The sequence below is a fragment of the Amphiprion ocellaris genome, chromosome 15, assembly GCF_022539595.1.
Source record: "Amphiprion ocellaris isolate individual 3 ecotype Okinawa chromosome 15, ASM2253959v1, whole genome shotgun sequence".
In the NCBI taxonomy this organism is placed as follows: domain Eukaryota; kingdom Metazoa; phylum Chordata; class Actinopteri; family Pomacentridae; genus Amphiprion; species Amphiprion ocellaris.
Window position 1 is genome coordinate 24,595,262 of NC_072780.1, and position 18,226 is coordinate 24,613,487.

Genomic DNA, 18,226 nt, shown 5'->3' on the forward strand with positions numbered 1-18,226 from the left:
GTACAACAACATATTAGGATGACAATTCTGACCTGAAAAGGATTCAGCATGAAAGGAAGGTTTTAAAAAGTTGCATTTAAAATGTATTGATTTCCGAATCCTGATTTCAAGGAATACCATAAAACTGATTAAAATCTGCAGCTGTACTTTATTTTTGAATTTAGTGCAGAGACTTATTGAGGACAATAAGAAACTTAATATGATGAAATTGGCTGCAATGCGTTGCTCAGACACTTCAAAAAGAAATGGACTCAGATTTACGTAGCCTCAGACTCTTGCTACAGTTTCATGTGACACAATTTTAAATGTGGACTTTAGGGAAGAGAATCCGAAGTCCAATATAAAGATATCCATCTCTAGCAAGCAACCGCTTCACAGTTTAATTTGCTGTGTTTTTCATGCTCTAGTGAAGTAGTAAATTCGGGTGCAGCCTGGCTGAGAAGCACTATCAGCGATAACGTGGCTGAAGTCTCCACGCTTCACATAACACACTCTTTTCTCTCACTACTTTTCTTCCTCCATCTCTTCTCTTCCCTCCATCTCCTCTCTCATTCCTTCACCAGTTCTCTCTCCTCTCCTTAATCCATCTGTCTATTCTCCTCAGCAGTGAATATATGGACAATTTAGTCTCTGGCCGCATGCAGCCTTTTGGCCAACTCTGGTCATTAGGCGTTATTTGTTTCTGAACACGTTCCAGTCACTGCCTCTCATAAATGACAACTGACCACTAGGTTAATGCGCTACTGTATCCCACCTCCCGGCATCTGTCTCTTTGAAGATGCCATCCTGGTTGGGGCACAGCTCACAGCTAGGAGTCACTCCATTCTTACAGGCATCACAGAACCAAGGCTCTGTCGAATTCTCTGACGCCGAGCTCATAATCGAATCACTCTCGCCATCCACGCCATAACACCCTGGAAACACAGAACAGTTTTGGTGTTGCAACCACATCAATTACATTGTTCATGAAAGATAACCTCTGTCATCCTGTTTTCTGTGTCACTGCCTTCATAAAGGGCAGTAACATGAAGATCATAGAATGTCACTACTCTCAGAAGAATAAGTGACATGCCATATAGAGTTTTGGAGCTAGAAACAAATTAAATGTGTGCACTGACTGACGTTATTGTAAGGGCAGAAAGGTTGAATATTTTTGGCATAACATCCCGTCTGACTGCTTGAGACTGCCTGGACACAGGAGTATAAATATTAAAAATGTAAATAGCTACAAAACTATTACTCAGATTATGAAAAACATAAATTAAGCTGACAGTCACATCCTACATACCTATGGAGTAGGATGTGATGTATCACAGTTTTATCACAATTTAACCCTTTAAACAACACCCAGCTGGCGCGTTTAAAGGAATGTGTCACCAAAATGACATCATTTATCTGGACCAGAAAGTGTAAAAACAGCTTTCATGTCTGTTGGCACAGCCATAAAGCCATTCGTGAGTTTGCTATTGGGAACAATCATGCAAAAATTAAGACTGAACTACAGGCTGTGTTTACACAGAGCAAACAGGTCATACATTTAAAATAAAAGTAATAAAATATCTATAGAATGAAGTGAACCCATTGTTTTCTAGTATTAGTAACAATTGTTCGCACGTGGATTGCAGACTTTTGTAGCCATGGTTGTGCCATTTGCTCAGAGGTGCCGTATTTTATATTCCAATAAAAAATGAACCCATAGTAAAGAAAAATGTGACAAAAGCAAAAAATAAATAAAAAATGTCCCAAAACTGCCTAGACTTCAGAGGTTTAGAAATGGTCCCTGCCAAAAATACTAGCAACTCAAGCTGGCCAGCAAAAGTCTTGTGGTCCCCATGTGGTATTATTATTACCACTGCAGCTCTGGGGCCTCATTTATAAAACATTGCGTAGGATCCACACTAAAAGTTTGACTATGTCGAAAATCTGAAATAGGTGTACGCCAGAAAATATTCTGATTTATAAAACTGTGCCTACACACAACTGCACGCAATTTCCCATTTATAAATCACACTCCAGCTGGAAGATTGCGCAGATGGATACACCTCACATCACGCCCACGACACGCCCACATTTTACCATGAAGGGTCAATGCAAAGTAACTCATGAATGTATTTGCATATAAACAAGCTGCTGATCCACAGCATTTTACGCTCAGTCATGGCAGAAAAAAGAAAACGAAATCTTTCGGAGACCGAGACTGAGGTGCTTGTGGATGAGGTGGAGGCCAGGGAGAGTATTTTGTTTGGTGGTCATAGTAGTGGCGTCACTAACAAAAGAAAAGGCACTGAGTGGCAGCATGTTGTCACCTCTGTCAACAGTGTGAGTGCCACAGAGAGAACTGTGGCAGAGGTGAAAAAGAAGTGGTCTGATTTGAAGGTGGAGGCCAAGAAAAGAGTGGCATGCCATCGCCAAAGTGTGTCTGCTACAGGTGGAGGTAGAGGCAAACCCGAGCCCACACCTCTGGACAGCAGGATAGCATCCATCCTCGAGACGGACAGCGTGTGTGGAATCGTGTCAGAGAAGGACGGAGAAACTGATTTGGCAGAGCTCACAGAGGAGACCAGTAAAGTACAGTTTTATCTGTTTATTAAATGTATTAAATATTTAAATGAACTAGTAAAAAGGCAGTGGACTTATGCTTTTTGTCCTCAGTCACTCTAGAGTTGGAAACGCTGGCTGACGAGGAGGTTCCGACCACAGCGTGTCCTGTCACCGTGGATGAAGGCCTGGCTGTCCCCAATACAAGTACATCCTGAGACCATGGCACACCCAGAAGTGGTCGGATTCTGACAGACAGAATCCTAGAATCACAAAGGGACACCATCGGTGCCATAAATGAAGTGCGGGATGAGCTCCAGCAAATACGCACAGTAATCAACAACGTGTGTGAGGTCCTGTGTGACATTGTCGCCTCTATTAAAGATCTTGTTAAAAAAAATGAAACGTACTTTCGGTCTTATTGTAAACGCTGCATAACACCCCGGCTCTACAAGTGTAATATGTGATGACAATAAAGGTTTGAGATAAATCTGGCTTCAATTCACCACCTCACCGTCTGGCACTGCCGTTCCCTCTGTCTCCAAAATGTTCGTAAGCAAGCATCAATGTTGGCGCACCGGTGCACATATTCTCACGCCAAGTTTATTTTTATAAATCACAACCTTTGCTTTGGAAGTGGTGTATGTAACTTTCTAGCCCTGTTTTGTGCATAAGCAAGCTTTATAAATGAGGCCCCAAATCTGTAGTTACATTTTTAAGTCAAATGTTAGCTGCAGTATAGCCTGTGGTGTAGCTTCAAAGCTTCTATGACTCTTCAAAACCTTTAACATATCAAGTTTAACATTTGGTTATATAGTAGTTTTTTTTACTCCTAAAAATGCAGCCTTTCAAAGTACAGTGACATAAGGTAACGATTATCCAAACTACAAAGACTAGGCAAGTAGTACCCATAAATTTGCCATAAACTGAGACAAATCTGCACCCTGTAAAAATAGGGAACAAGAGTTGAGAGTAGAAAATGAATCCCAATGCTCTCTCATCCAAAGCTGCCAATCTTCTGTGACATTGCAGTCCCACAAATTGAACATTTGATAAAAAAAACGTAGCCCCAGAGAAGCAAGAAGAAGCCAAACGAACGCATTTTAATGTTGTCCTCTTAATTTTCTGAGGTTGCCTAAACAATTACTTGGCTGATGTGGTTTCTATGGCAGCTATTACAGCAGGCAAACGTGCTCTTCACTACCAATGAGAGCAGCAATCAGTACTCTGCCTCCACTGGGGAGATAACACTCCAACTCCTAATTCAGTCAAGCAGCTTCAGGGTTTTTGAGCAATAGGAAAGACTTACAAATCAAAAGCTCAATGTTCTGCAGGACTGTCACTGGATGCCACACTAGGGAGTCAGCCAGCCCATCAAACGCAAACAGTGGGACAGACAGAGTTGTCTATTCAGCTCTATACTTTGTTTGGTGGGTGCATGTCCCTTACAGATTGAGAGACCATTTTGTGTCACTGTGAATCACTAATTTTGAGCTCTGCTTTTCAGAGGCTGTCGGGAATACATCCTCAGTTTTTACAGGTCTCTGGTTTCTTGTTGAGATCAAGGCACTGTGGCAATTAAGGCACAGCTGAATTCCATCCTGACCTTCAAAATGAAAGATGTATTTAGAATCTAATAACCCAAGATGTGAACACAACTACTGCCTATTTCCCCTTTCATTTTATATTGGCTATACTGCAAGGGCAGTATAGCCAATATAGCTCCACTCAACATTTACTTTCTTAAAGACAGGTATTACTGGAATACCTCTAGCAACGGTTGGATGCTTCATCTTCACTGATTGGGCTTTGAACTGTGGAACTGGGGGTTGTGAACGACCACCATGCTGATTTAACCGACTTATGACTGAACCGTGGCACAAATCTTCGGTGTTCCTTTTGAACTGAGATACAAAGCTCAGACCGGTAAGCTACGGGTTGCTGGCTAATATGAGCTAAGCTGAGAAAAAGTGATGACTACAGGATAGCTTCATAATCCCTAAAGGAAAGATTATCCTTGTAAGAAATGACAAGCTTGGCAAGAAAAAAAAGAAGATAGAGTTGACTCAACTAACAGTGGTACTTTCAACTGTATTGAGATTTAACAAGGGGGGAAAAATGTTTTGCCTGCTCTTAACAAAAGCTAAACAATTATGTACGAATGTATCAAGTGAGAATATAAAATCTTATGTGTATGAAGACTCAGAATCAAGGTAATGCAGGGGGTTGGATTTCCAGGAGATGAAAAGAAAAAAATGAGGAGCTCCTCACTAAAGTGAACTACCCATCTGTTGCTTAGACAGTACATTGACCTCTTATATTTTATTTCTATATTGTGCTATAAACATTGAGTAGACCATAGAAAATTTAAAGGAAAATATGAATAAATGACTGGAGAAACATAGTGAAAGAAGATACTGCAATACAGCCCTTGAGAACTATCCTAATGGTTTAGTGACAATGCAAAGAAAGTGGCTCACATGCTATGACCTTTAAAATCTAAGCCAAATGAATACCAAAAGGAGTTTTTTGAGTGATGGGTTACATGTCATTATTGACTATCATCACAAAAACAATCAATAATTATTATAATCATTTTTCTTCATTATCCCTTGAGTACAGTTCCACAAGCTCGGAAAATCTATGACATGAAACACTGAAGCTGTTCTGGAGGCTCTTTGTTAAATTTCAGGATATTCTGTATTGGATTTTCCAGGTGTTGACCAATCCATATGTCCATATTCACATAAGAGTGGAAGCAGATTAATAATCAGAAGACTACTCATCGAAAACTATTCTTATTTATTTTTCTTATGTAACCTTTGTCTAACCTTCTGAGCCTGTCTTTCACATTTTTCCTCACTGTAGGCTTATTTTCACTGCAATATAAAGTCCTGCACCTATATTGAAACAGTACAGTCATTGCTACAAGAACAGACAGCTCAAAAATGTCTGATGCAGTACAATAAAGCTACAATGCCTTTAATCACAATAAATACAAATGTTGAACATTTCTGTTTATTCTACTTCTACTTTAACAAGTAAGTGAACTCTTGACAAGTAAATTAAATGATCCATGATTCAACGTTAAAAAGCAGTAAAAGGGGACAACTTTCCAGAGGAGTAATTTTTTTTTGTAGTTTCTATAGATATTTTACACCATAATTTTTTGCATTTTTCTGTACTTTTCTCTTTTCTGCATGTTGTCAACACAGCCTGCAGTTCAACCCAGTTTAGCTAAAAAGTTCCAAAATTTTTTTGCCTCATGGCTGAATCACAATTGTCATAATTTTAGGCTTAGATCTCATTAAGTTTTCATTTGGAATGGTACATCACAATCAAGTATCTCATGGACCGTCAGAAAGTTGAAAATCTCTCAATACTTCGTCTTTCTACAGTTTCTGGTTCTGATAAACTGTGTCATTTTGACAATTTTTGAAGACAGTATACATATATATATATATATATATATATATATATATATATATATATATATATATATATATATATATATATAGTTTAAATCAGGGAAAAACAATTGAGTGCATTACAGTATCATATATTGCAAAAACCTATGTTGCAAGTCATCAGTGTAAGTGATCATAAGAGGTCAATGTGACGCAATCACACCATGTACATCGAATTAAAGCAATTTTGTAACCTATTTCAATATAAGGGGGCAAATGCCTCTTAAATGCCTTTTTCCCCAATTTAGTATGGTCTCTTGGAACAGATGGAAGGAAGTCCTGTGAGCAACAATAGCTTATTGTATTTTTATGGCTGACACTTTTTTGACAGCACTGGTGCAAGTCACCAATAATCTTCTTATAGCTTCAGACAATGGACTAGAGAGATCATATTTCTCCCGTATTAGCTTCTCTTCATTGGCTCCCTGTCAAATCCAGGATAAAATTTAAAATCCTGCTTCTCACATTAAAACTCTTAATGACCAAGCTCCATCTTATCTTAAAGACCTTATTATATCATATTATCCTAACAGAGCACTTCACTCTTAGATTGCAGGTTTGCTTGTGGTTTCTAGAGTTTCCAAAAGCAGAATGGGAGGCAGAGCCTTCAGTTATCAGACTCCTCTGTTGTGGAATCAGCTCCCAGTTTGGGTTCAGGAGGTAGATACTTTCACTATTTTTAAAATTAGGCTTAAAACTTTCCTATTTGATAAAGCTTATAGTTAGGGCTGCCCTAACCTCAGCTGTCCCTTACTAATAGGTTGAGACAGCCAGGGGATTCCCATGATGTACTGGGCTTCTCCCCTACGCTCTTCTATTTTATTTTCCCCATACAGTTACACACCACCATTATATATCACTAATTCTGTGTCTTCACGAGATCCTGTATTCTTCTCTCTGCAAGTGTCTCTGGATCTGGAGCTACAAGTCTCTGATCTGCAGTTTCTGGTCTCACCAACCTACAAATGTTCATTCTTCTGTTTGTATTGTTTGTCTTTTTTCCATCTGCTATCCTTCTATCCCCCCAGACAGACAGGCAGATGGCTGTCTTCGCTAAGCCTGGTTCTGTCTGAGTTTTTTTCCCCTTTCCCTATTTAGGGAGTGTGTTTTTTTTTTTGGTTCCTTCCCACCATTGCCGACCGCTTGCTCAGAAGGAATCTGGATTGTTGGGTTCTCTGTTCTTTGTTTAAAATTCGGAAAGTTTGTACCTTGCTATGTTAAGCGCAGTGAGATGACGTGTATTGGCGCTATATAAATAAAATTCAATTGAATTGATACAGATCTGTCAATATAAAAGAAGCTTACCAAGAGTAGCTCTATCAAAAAACCAATGAACTTTTGAAAAGTTTTGAAGTTTTGAAAATGTTAAGATCTGTAATAAACCTCAGTGTGTCATGACAGACTCTATCCTCTGCATGTAAGCACTGTGAGGTGCTATGCATGTATCTAAAAGATGTTCAGGATTTTCTGTGCATTCAACTGGAATCCTGACCACAGTTTTGGGACATTTTATGGTCTTTGTACTGATAAGCATTTTTTTTTTTTTGACTTAACAATTATTGACTTCACAACATTTACAGAGAATGAAAAGATGGAGATGTAAGATGATAATAAAATATGAGCATCTCTCTAAAATGAAAAAATGAAAAAAACACCACTGCTCTTTAAGACTTTTAAACTCATAAACTAATGCTACTAATGAGCCCAGATTTTACACATGGTCAACTCAATCTGACTCATTTCCAAAACATTCGAAGTCAGTTTTGACATGTTTTGGCCTTTGTTTTTACCAGACATTTTGGACTTTTTTGTTATTTTGGACAAATCTGGAATAATCCTGAGAACATTTTAGGGTTTTAGTCATTTTAAAAGTTTTACAGTTTTGGTCATTTTCAGAAGTTTATGGTTTCGTTTGAAAATGCAACATAACAAATTACGTTTTACATCTAAGTTGAAGTCCCAGTGAATATATACATTTGAAAGACATTATGTTTTGCCAGTGGGCCACAATGACAAGAGTAGGTATATGTTAATTCCAGTACAAGAGAAATCTGATGTGATCTGCAATTAGGTGAAAAACTATATATTATATACTATACTATACTATGTATAGACGTCAGCAGCAGTATCGGCAATTGGCCAAAATGAATAGGAAAATATTGGCAAATCAGATATCGGCCAAAATCCGATATCATACTTCCACAACAATGTGACAACAAACAACAACTGCACAATAAATACCCATCCCAGGATGATGGGACATACACACGTGGACAAAATTGTTGATACCCCTCGGTTAATGAAAGAAAAACTCACAATGGTCATGGAAATAATTTCAATCTGACAAAAGTAGTAATAAATAAAAATTCTATGAAAATTAACCAATGAAAATCAGACATTGCCTTTGAACTGTGGTTTAACCGAATTATTTTAAAAAATAAACTCATGAAACAGGCCTGGACAAAAATGATGGCACCCTTAATATTTTGTTGCACAACCTTTTGAGGCAATCACTGCAATCAAACAATTTCTGTAACTGTCAATGAGACTTCTGCACCTCTCAGCAGGTTTCAATTTGAACACATTTAATTTGCATGAGGATGAAAGCTTGATGGTTATGGAGTCACATTTTCTACAGCTACCCTTTATTGATGAAAGAAGACATCTGTATGCGGACCATTGAACAAAGGAAACCCAGAACATCTTAACACATAAATGTGTGACAAAAGGGGCCTTCTTTGGCATTTACTGCCTGAGGCAAATAAAAGCTAAGGGAGAACCTGTGCTAGGGTAATATCTGCCTTTATAACTGGCGAGAGTCAGATCATCAGAAGGCAGGCCATTAGGAACAGGACTCTCTATGTGCTCTGTATAGATGCTTGCTTTGTGGCGCTCTGCATATTCCAGCTTTTGATCTCTCAGTCAGGTCTTGTTCACCTACCTTTTATGTCAGCCTCTCTTCTCGTCTGAGAGGAAGTGATAGTGTCCAGACAATATGTGAACACAAGAACAAAAAGAAGCAGTGGCACTGAGCAGCAAGACTGACTTATATGGGTTGCAGATACCTTGCCTTAACCTCAAACGAGGTAGTTTGTGATCTTTAAAATGAACTAGCATTTTACAAGTATTATACCTTCTCAGGAGGGGTGCATAACATTGTCTCCAAACAATCCAACTCACAAGTACTAGGATAATATTGCTTGATTTGTCTGACCAAAAGTACAAATATATTATGTTTTTTAACTTCGGGTGAACATCCCCACACAGAAGGGTCCGGTTCATTAATTATCACAATTACAATACCAATCGGGGGGGGGTGTAAATTGTGCTCATAAATGTAGTTGTATTAACCAACCCTACATGTGAAAGTGTAGGTCTATAGTTACCAGGGGATTTGAAATACGAAAGGCTGCACAAGATGAAATTTTTTCCAATGTTTTATAAGAGCTCAGTTTGGTTGTATTATCTGTTTAAAGGGTCATAAAACTGTATACCAGCTAATGTATACAGTTGCTTTTCTTACTGGCGCTCTTTTAAAAAGACATTTATGAGAAAATACTAAACAAAAACAGAATTCAGTACAACTTATTTTCTTATACATTCTGTATATAAATTAGCTTTCTTGAGTAGCACTCTGCAATAGCATTGTTTTGAACAAATCATAATAATAAGCTATAATGTGATAATCAAAATATAAAATAAATTCAATAATTATTTACAACAAAAGTAATAGCAATCTTTAAAAAATATCAATTCATATAACAGCACTAATGTTGCGGTGATTGAAGTGTTGATTGGAATGATCAGAGGACGGTGGACAGAGCATCACAGGTTTTACTCACAAAATAAAATATTCAACACTGTGTTACACTAACCTCTCCAACATTATGAAGAAACTAAAAGCTACATAGGTTATAAGACATTATAAAAAAAGAAGTCTAAATAAAAACTATTTCAGAAAAACTATGGCACCATCAACAATTGTGCTTACAGGAGGAAAAGACATTTTCAGTGCCAACTTTCAGGTCAAACCAGTATGCCTAAGTATATTGCTTCTTCATAATAGGTAGATATCCAGTAGGCAGGATCCTAGCGCAGCTCTGAACATAATCAATGCAAAGAGGGCCTGAATGGTCATAAAACAAAAGAAAACAGTGCAGTACTTAAAATGACTGGATTAGAGCTACATGATTCCAGAACCAGAAGTAACATTGCTCAACATTCCTGCCAACACTGCTTATTAAACAGGAAACAAATATATTTACTGTTTCACAACAGGAAATGAATTTTGTTGAAGCAAAAATAAAGGAGTATGTATTGAGTATGGATAATGCAAACTTTTAGTTACATCTGTACTTTCAGTGAGTAATATATTAGCCATAGTTTATTTTTACCTGTCAATATAACTGCTGAGTCACAGCTATTTAAATGACACACAATCGCAGTGTAAATGTAGGCCTCAAAGACATTTTGCAGTGCAACACCATAAATGCCTCAGAGGAAAATGTCTGAAATGAGATGCAAACAATTTTTTGGAGGGTAATATAATATTTAGGGTCTCCCCAAGAAAAATATATTAATTGCAGTTGCTTCAAAACACAGCTGCAGGTTGACTAAGACCAGAAGTTGAGCACAGGTTGTAGCAATTTAAAGTCACTGACTACTTGTTTGCTACATAAAGGATTTAAAGATCTTTTAATTGAGGATGGATGGATGGATGGATGGATGGAGGGATATTAATCAAAAAAGTGAGTTCTTTCCCCTGAGGTCCTGCCTCTTGTGCTTGTTCTCGCCGCTGATGTCTCTGGATGATATGGATTTACACCTCTCTAATCTTCAGCCGCAGACCTCACAACGTGCTATCCTGCCATTCCCACCCCAACACCTCCTGCTATCCCCACCCGCCTCATTCCCACTCTCACCTAGCCGTTCAAGGCAGATGACTGCCTTCCCTGAGGTCTACCTGTTCAATGTCTGCTACTTAGTACACCAGTGGTTTCTTTCTTCTTCAGGACATTCTAAATGGTTGTACTGCCTATGGCCAATGTTTGTGCAATGGCTGATTGATTTTCCATCTTCTCTCAGCTTCACAATTGCTTGTTTTTCATCTATAGACAGCTCTGGTTTTCATGTTGGTTACACCTCTAACTATAGATGCAGGGTGCATAGATAAAACCCAAATGTGAAACTGAATGCAGACACTGAGCGCTATTTATTGTTTGAATAATCAGTGTGATACAACACATCAGGGCAACAAAACACACCTGTCAGTCACATGTTACAATATTGCTCACAAGAAACATTGGTGGATTCAGACATGAAGAAAATAGCACACACCTTTTTCTACAGATACTTCCTAGTGTCACGAGTTACTCCATTCCATTTCCCACGGTTATCCACAATTATTTTATCTTTTGTTATTTGTTACTGTCTGTTATTTGTGGATCTGTGAGACCCCCCTCTTACCTTTTGTTGTCACACTTTTGCAATTTGCATTTGTCTGCCAGACCACTTGATTCAACCACCTTTTGTTCTTTGTTGTATTACCCTCCGTTATTGTTTAGCAACCATACGCAAATTAACCACAATTCACCCTTGCATTTACATACGGCCCCCTCCCTACCCTCTGACTATCCCTATAAATTGTGCACTCTGCAAATTTTCTTGTTTGGCTTCCCTTCACAGACTCATGCTCTGTGTTGGTAAGCCCACCGTATGCCGGAATACCAACAAACACCCCACTCCAGCAAACTTCGAAGGACTAAGAGTGAAATTGTAAGTTGTGTATTAGATCGAGATTCACATAGATGGAAATAAAAGCTGAAATGTTGACCTCTTGTCTCATCTTAATTGTTTGATATCCAACCCAAATGTTTTCAGCCTACAGCAAAAACAAAGGAACTGGCCTCTGTTCCAATACTGTTGGAGAGGAGTGTAACATATGAATAGAGTGAGCTTACCACAAGCAAGGTGTAGGCCAAAGCCAAAGTCATTGTATACACACTGCTTAGCCGTTGTTCTTCATCGAGATGCCATGTTTGGAATGACTGATATTTGATTCACATTTCATCTGTTGTGGAAATAATTCTGTCAGAAATGTTCAACATGTGAGCCCTGTGTTTTACCAGCTTCTTGTGTTTGTATGCCACAATGTACACCTATGTTACAGATGCAACACTTTATCACACACCTATATGGTCATTACTGCAGGATGATCAATTCTTATGAGGAGGGGGAACTTTATCGGTATATCATGCTACAATTTACAGTGTACTTTATACTTATAGCACAGCCCTCGCTGTGAGCTAGCTAGCAAAGGACAAATTAACTGCAACGGTGAGATAGTGGCTTCAGTATCAGCCTGTAAATTATCTCAGAACTCAACAGAAGCTCCTGTCCTCCTGTAGTCTATCGTCTTTTTCCTGTTGTCCCAGTACATGTATAAAGCAGATTGATATGGCTAAAATAAAAGGTTTTCTGGCTGAACATACCTAGTTTGACCAGAAACAGGACTTTCCTTTTAAATATTAATGAAGGGTTTTCTCTAGGTCTATTATCTGTTTGTCCTAAAAAGTTCTTCGTCTCCACTGAATTACGGTGGCAGTCTTTTCCTGCATGTTGACATGATCACCATCATTTTAAAAAATTTCCAGGTCAACTAAAATTTTTGCACATTCTTTCCGAATCTGTTAGTAGCAAGTCTAAACGAAGAAATGCGAGTGGCGAACACACACATCCAAGAATAAATCTTCATTATCGCAGGAGACGATGTGTCATGTGCAAATCTCAAGGAAGATCATTACTCCTGACAAAAATAGTTGAGCTATTAAATTAAACCTGCAACAACATAATAGATCAGCCCATTTTGAGCAAAAGCACATAGGAACACCAAACTTATTGCTTAAGTTCAACATTTTACAGCCCCAGTAAAAAGGGACACCACTCCAGCCCTTGGAGAAGAGATAAGAAATTGTCCATTGGTGCTGCCATTGCCTCCTCTCTCTCAAGCCTCCACTGCAAACCACTAAATCTCCCTTCTGTGTCTTTTCTCTGAGTTTAAACGTGTCTCAGAGGAAGAAAATATCAACCAGGCAAATGAACAAGATAGATTTAAGACCTGCTCCTAATATCTCGTGTCTCCCTATGGAGAACTTGTGATTAGGACTGTTCTCACCCTTCACTAGTGTGTGTGTGTGTGTGTGTGTGTGTGTGTGTGTGTGTGTGTGTGTGTGTGTGTGTGTGTGTGTGTGTGTGTGTGTGTGTGGGTGTGTGTGGGTGTGTGTGGGTGTGCCGGAAAAGAGTGTGTGATTTAGACTGCATGAAATAATCTAACAAGACCTGCTTTTACCTCAAAGGTGTTTGCTGTTTCAAGGCCAAAACCTGATACAATTTAGGCAATGACAGTGATAGGGACTATGCCATTTTGACGCAAGTTTTGAGTCTGTAGGATGCTGTCTGCATTACGTGTATACAGTCAGGTTCAAAAATATTTGGACATTGACACAATATTCAGCATTTTGGCTCTGTACACCACTACATTGGACTTGAAATGAAACAATTAAGATGAGCTTTAAGTGCAGACTTACTATTATTTTAATTTGAGGTATTTACATCCAAATCAGGTGAATGGTGGAGGAATTACAACACACTTTGTGTGTCGTCCAACTTTTTAAGGGACCAAAAGTAATTGGACAAGTGATTGCTCAACTGTTCCATGGACAGGTGTGTGTTATTCACTCAATAGTTCATTTACAGGGAGCAGAAAAAACGTCTAGAGTTCATTTCCCTTACACCATAACAGCTAATTTATAAATCAGTTTCACTGGTTGGCTTGTACTTTGTACATATCATCTATGTTACTAGTATCATGCATGTATCCCAATGTGTGTCGTATGTTTCCTTGTCCCCCAACCCCTCTTCTGTCCCTCTCAACCCAGCCGGCAAGCAGCAGTTGGATCTCCCCATATGAGCCGGGTTCTGTTCAAGGTTTCTTCCTGTTAAAAGGGAGTTTTTTCTTGCCACTGTTGCCTTGGGGTTTGCTCTGGGTGTTCAGGTATATGGTTTCTGTAAAGCGTCTTCAGACAATTTGAATTGTAATTGGCACTATATAAATAAAATTGAATTGAACTGAATTGAATTTCAAGTGCAGTAACTGCATTTGGAATCTAGTGAGGTCAGCTCTAAACATGAACTCTAAAGCACTGTCACTATCAACGAACATCTTCTCAGATGTTAGAACAAAACACGTGCTACCAGCAAGCTACAAAGACTGCCTAACACAACTAAGTTTTCAAATCAATTTTCACAGAAGGGTCAAGGAAAGGGAGATAGAGCCATGTCATGTCATACATGCCCACACAGCAGTCTGTTTTAGAATATATTGCTTAACGATGATGAGAACACACACATTCTATTTTGTTTGACTTTGTTGGTAAGTTTTTACATCATACTATAAATGCTAATCAAGCAACATTGATTTCAATTCAATTTCATTTATTTAAAACCTAATTATAACACATCATCTCAATACACTGTAAATAGTAAGGTAAAGACCATACAGCATATACCTACTGAAGTACAGATACTTGTAAGAGGCCCTGAAAAATTGCTGGGTCGATCTCCGCGCTGATTAGTTAAACCTGAAGAAGACAAATGCTAATTGGTTACAGTCAGAGAGGAAAGGTCATATTTTTCTGCACTTCTGATGTCCTCATTAGTTATGAATCTTTTCCTCTCGAACATTGGCATCTTCAATGTAAAAGTCATATAGGCAAACATAAACTGTTCTATTCCTTATTAGCTCATAGAACTGGAATTACATCAACTACTATTCAGCCCCTTTCAGACGTACTTCATTCCGTTAATCTGATAGCAATTTAACGTTATGGCTTTACGTTTAAATGCCTGGTGCCTGGTCATGTTTTCTGCAAAGGTTGTGCTGGCAATGTTACTAGACCGGACCTAGTAACAATTCCGTTTCACTTTCAAAATGGCACAACTCTGAAATCTGAGCTGCTACGTTGAGTGTTATGTATGAAATAGGCTGTTAGAAACATTGACAGAAAAGTGACCTGTATGTTTGGCACACTCTGATTTATGTCGTAGTGGAAGCAGTCAGATCCTACATTGAAAGGTAAACAGGAAGCTGAAAGGCTGATTACATTGTGATCCTGTAAAGGGTCATGCAACCTGAGGCCTGCCCCAAGATCATGCAGTGGAAAGATACAGAGAGATATAATAGAAACACAGTTCTCCCTTAAGCAAGCATCTGACAACAGAGAGCAGGAAAAGCTCCCTTTTGACAGGAAGACACCTCTGGCAGAACCAGGCAAGTGGCTGTATGACTCGACCGGTTGGGGTGAGATAAGAGCGTCAAGATAAAAGATGAGGGGGAGACAAAGAATGAGGAGAGAGCCACCAGGAATAGATAAGTATACTAAATTGTATTCGAGCACTCTCAAATTGGCTTAGAGTAACATTAATAATGATTACAATAAGAAGATAAAATTAGAGACACAAATACTATAGACAATGTAATTTTTAAAATTAGGGTTAGATGGACACAGATGATTCGCTGGGGTGACCCCTGAAGGGAAAAGATGAAAGGAAAAGTAGTAGAGTAATTTCTAAAATGTAATACCAATATTACATAACACTTAGCGGGGAGGGTGTCTTTCTAAAGCTTGGGACCTCTACCAGAGGTCTGGAGTTTGAGAGTTCTGCAAAGTATCTTTGCTGTTTCCTGTCTATTGGACAGAGACCTCAGCTGTTGTACCTGTTATCTGCTGGGACCACTCCTAGTGTGGGGGTCGCAACCCTTAATGTTTCTACTACCATTGTGACAACCTTGGTCTTCCCCCTTCACACAACTGTTCCGGTTGTTCTTTCTGCCACTGGTCCCTGATCTTTTTACGTTTTTTCCTCCTAATGCTACTGTCACCTGGGATTACCACATCTACCACAACTGTTCTCTTCTGCTCTTTGCCAACCACCTTTGTGTCTGGTTGGTTAGACAGCACCTATCTGGCAGTCTAGAACTTGAAGTCCCACAGGATTTTAACTTTAAGTTTTCAGTCACTTTCAGTGGTGCTTCCCATCAGATCCTGGGGGCTCCTAGTCTAGATGTTCCCATACACTATCCCAGCCACTTGGTTGTGCCTCTCGATGTGTGCTGTCCAAGCTTGCATCTTTCATCCTGCTATTATGTGCTGGGTTGTCACAGGGGCCTCTTTGCACAGCTTGCACGTGGTGTCCTGTCTGCTGTGATAGACCCCTGCCTCGATAAATCTAGTGCTCAGGGACAGTTCTTGCGCTGCTATGATCAGAACCTCTGTGCTGTCCTTTAGGCTGGCCTTTTCAAGCCACTGGTAGAATTTCTTGATGCCAGCCACCTCCTCTCTGCCGAAGGTAGACCCCCATGGAGAGGTCTGGTCTTCTACAATATCTCCTCTTCGTTCTCATCTCCTCTTCTGCTGTCTGAGGCACTTTCTGAGCAGGTCATCCCAGGGGACCATCTTCCTGTTGTATTTTTGGGTTCTTCTTGTTTCATCGTAGATCAGGCCCTGACACTCAATCATCAGACGCACTCTTTTCGCTTCTCGTAGAGCTTCAGGGTGCTAAACTTGAGGGTGGAACCCTCCATGCATTGTGAGGAGTTTCCATGTCTTGACATCAGCTTAATCCATCTCCTTCAGTGGCCAGCTAACCATTCCAGCTGGGTTTGACTGGTAGAGCAGAGGGCACTCTCTGCACGCTTCGCTCTTGATCTTATGCCCAAGTATCTCCAAGATTACTGATTCTGTGGCATACACAACTTAATTTGTTTCTGTGATAGCAGTAGCAGGGATAGTGAGTAGAGCTGTGATAACATTTGCAAGCTTTTCTTCTGATGGGACTTTTCCTGGAGGCCGAATGCTGCCTTTGCTTTTCCTGTCCACAATCTTCATCCTTAGCTCTGTGCATGCAGGTGTCATGACTGGTAGTGGGGTGCCATCAAGTTGTTTGGCAATGATCTCCTCTACTACTGGGGTCAGCTCAGTGTCTCCTTGTTGTTCAGGAGTGATCCTATTCTGTTGAAGCCTTTCTAGTTACAACTGCGAGAGTAGTTTCTCTTTATGTTAGAGGATTATACTATCAGCTGCTTCTTGGTTAGTGGGGATGTGGATCCCCTTCTTACCTATAGGCCCCACATGAATAGAATGTAGCCTCTTTCATTTGGCATGCTGCTGTAGTAGCATTCCATCAATTCCATATTGTCATTCATGCGCGGCATGTTCCAGTAGCCTCTTTTTCAACAACATGTCTTCGTTCCCCAACAGCTAGCACAGACAGTTATTCTGGGTGACATCTAGGCCGGTATGGCTTTACCTTTATTACTCTCAGTCATATTTCAAAGTAGGCCTGTGTAGTATGGGGGCTGACTGTCGTGTGAAGTCAGTTCTATTTATATACCAATAAGCAGTTTGAATGTAAACAAAAGAGGGGAAGGAGAGCCAGCATCCATGCTAGGCTAAAGGCTAACCCCTCCAGACCAGCAGTACTGTTGCTCCTACTCTCCAATATCCACTCCCTCAACAACAAGATGGACAAGCCACATTTGTTGAGAGAAACCTGCAGAGAGTGGAAAGACTGCTCCGTGTTTGCATACCTGGAGGGGATGACATTGTTCTGGGTGGACAGAGAGGCTGCTAGCTCTGGTAAGAGCCGAGGCGGGGGTCTGTGCATCTATATCAACAAGGACTGATGTCTTAATGCCATGTTAGCCTCTAAAGACTCTTCTCAGTTGCTGCAGTTCCTCATTGTGAAATGCTGACCATTCTACCTGCCGAGGGAATTCACCAACGTGATTGTAGCTGCTGTTAACATAACTCCGAGTGCTAACGCTAAAATTAATGCTAACGAGGACACTTGGAGGGCTGCACTACGCCATCAGTGAATTTCTGACCAAACACCCAGACAGATTTGTAGTGGTTGCAGGGGATTTTAACCACACCAGTTAAAGGCTTTGCTCCCCAAGTTCAAGCAATTTGTGGACTTTAAAACCAGAGGAGAGAACATGCTGGACTTGGTGTATACAAACTTCCCTCATGCACACAAAGCAACATTTCGTCCCCACCTCGGCCGTTCTGATCATCTTTTTGTTATGCTGGTGCTCACTTGCAAACCCCTACTCAAGAGCAGCAGGCCAGTGATAAAACAAGCCAGGATCTGGCCAGAGGGTG

At 39.8% G+C, this 18,226-nt stretch overlaps 1 protein-coding gene across 9 annotated transcripts in view; it reads right to left on the reverse strand.

Moving 5' to 3' along the window:
• Nucleotides 1–18,226, reverse strand: part of phf14 (PHD finger protein 14) — a 144,624-nt gene that overhangs the window by 111,166 nt on the left and 15,232 nt on the right. For all 9 annotated transcript variants that reach the window (XM_035952771.2, XM_035952769.2, XM_035952773.2 and 6 more), the window contains one exon: nucleotides 755–914. In XM_035952771.2, coding sequence (XP_035808664.1) covers nucleotides 755–914 — 160 coding nt within the window. The remainder of the gene's footprint in view (nucleotides 1–754; nucleotides 915–18,226) is intronic.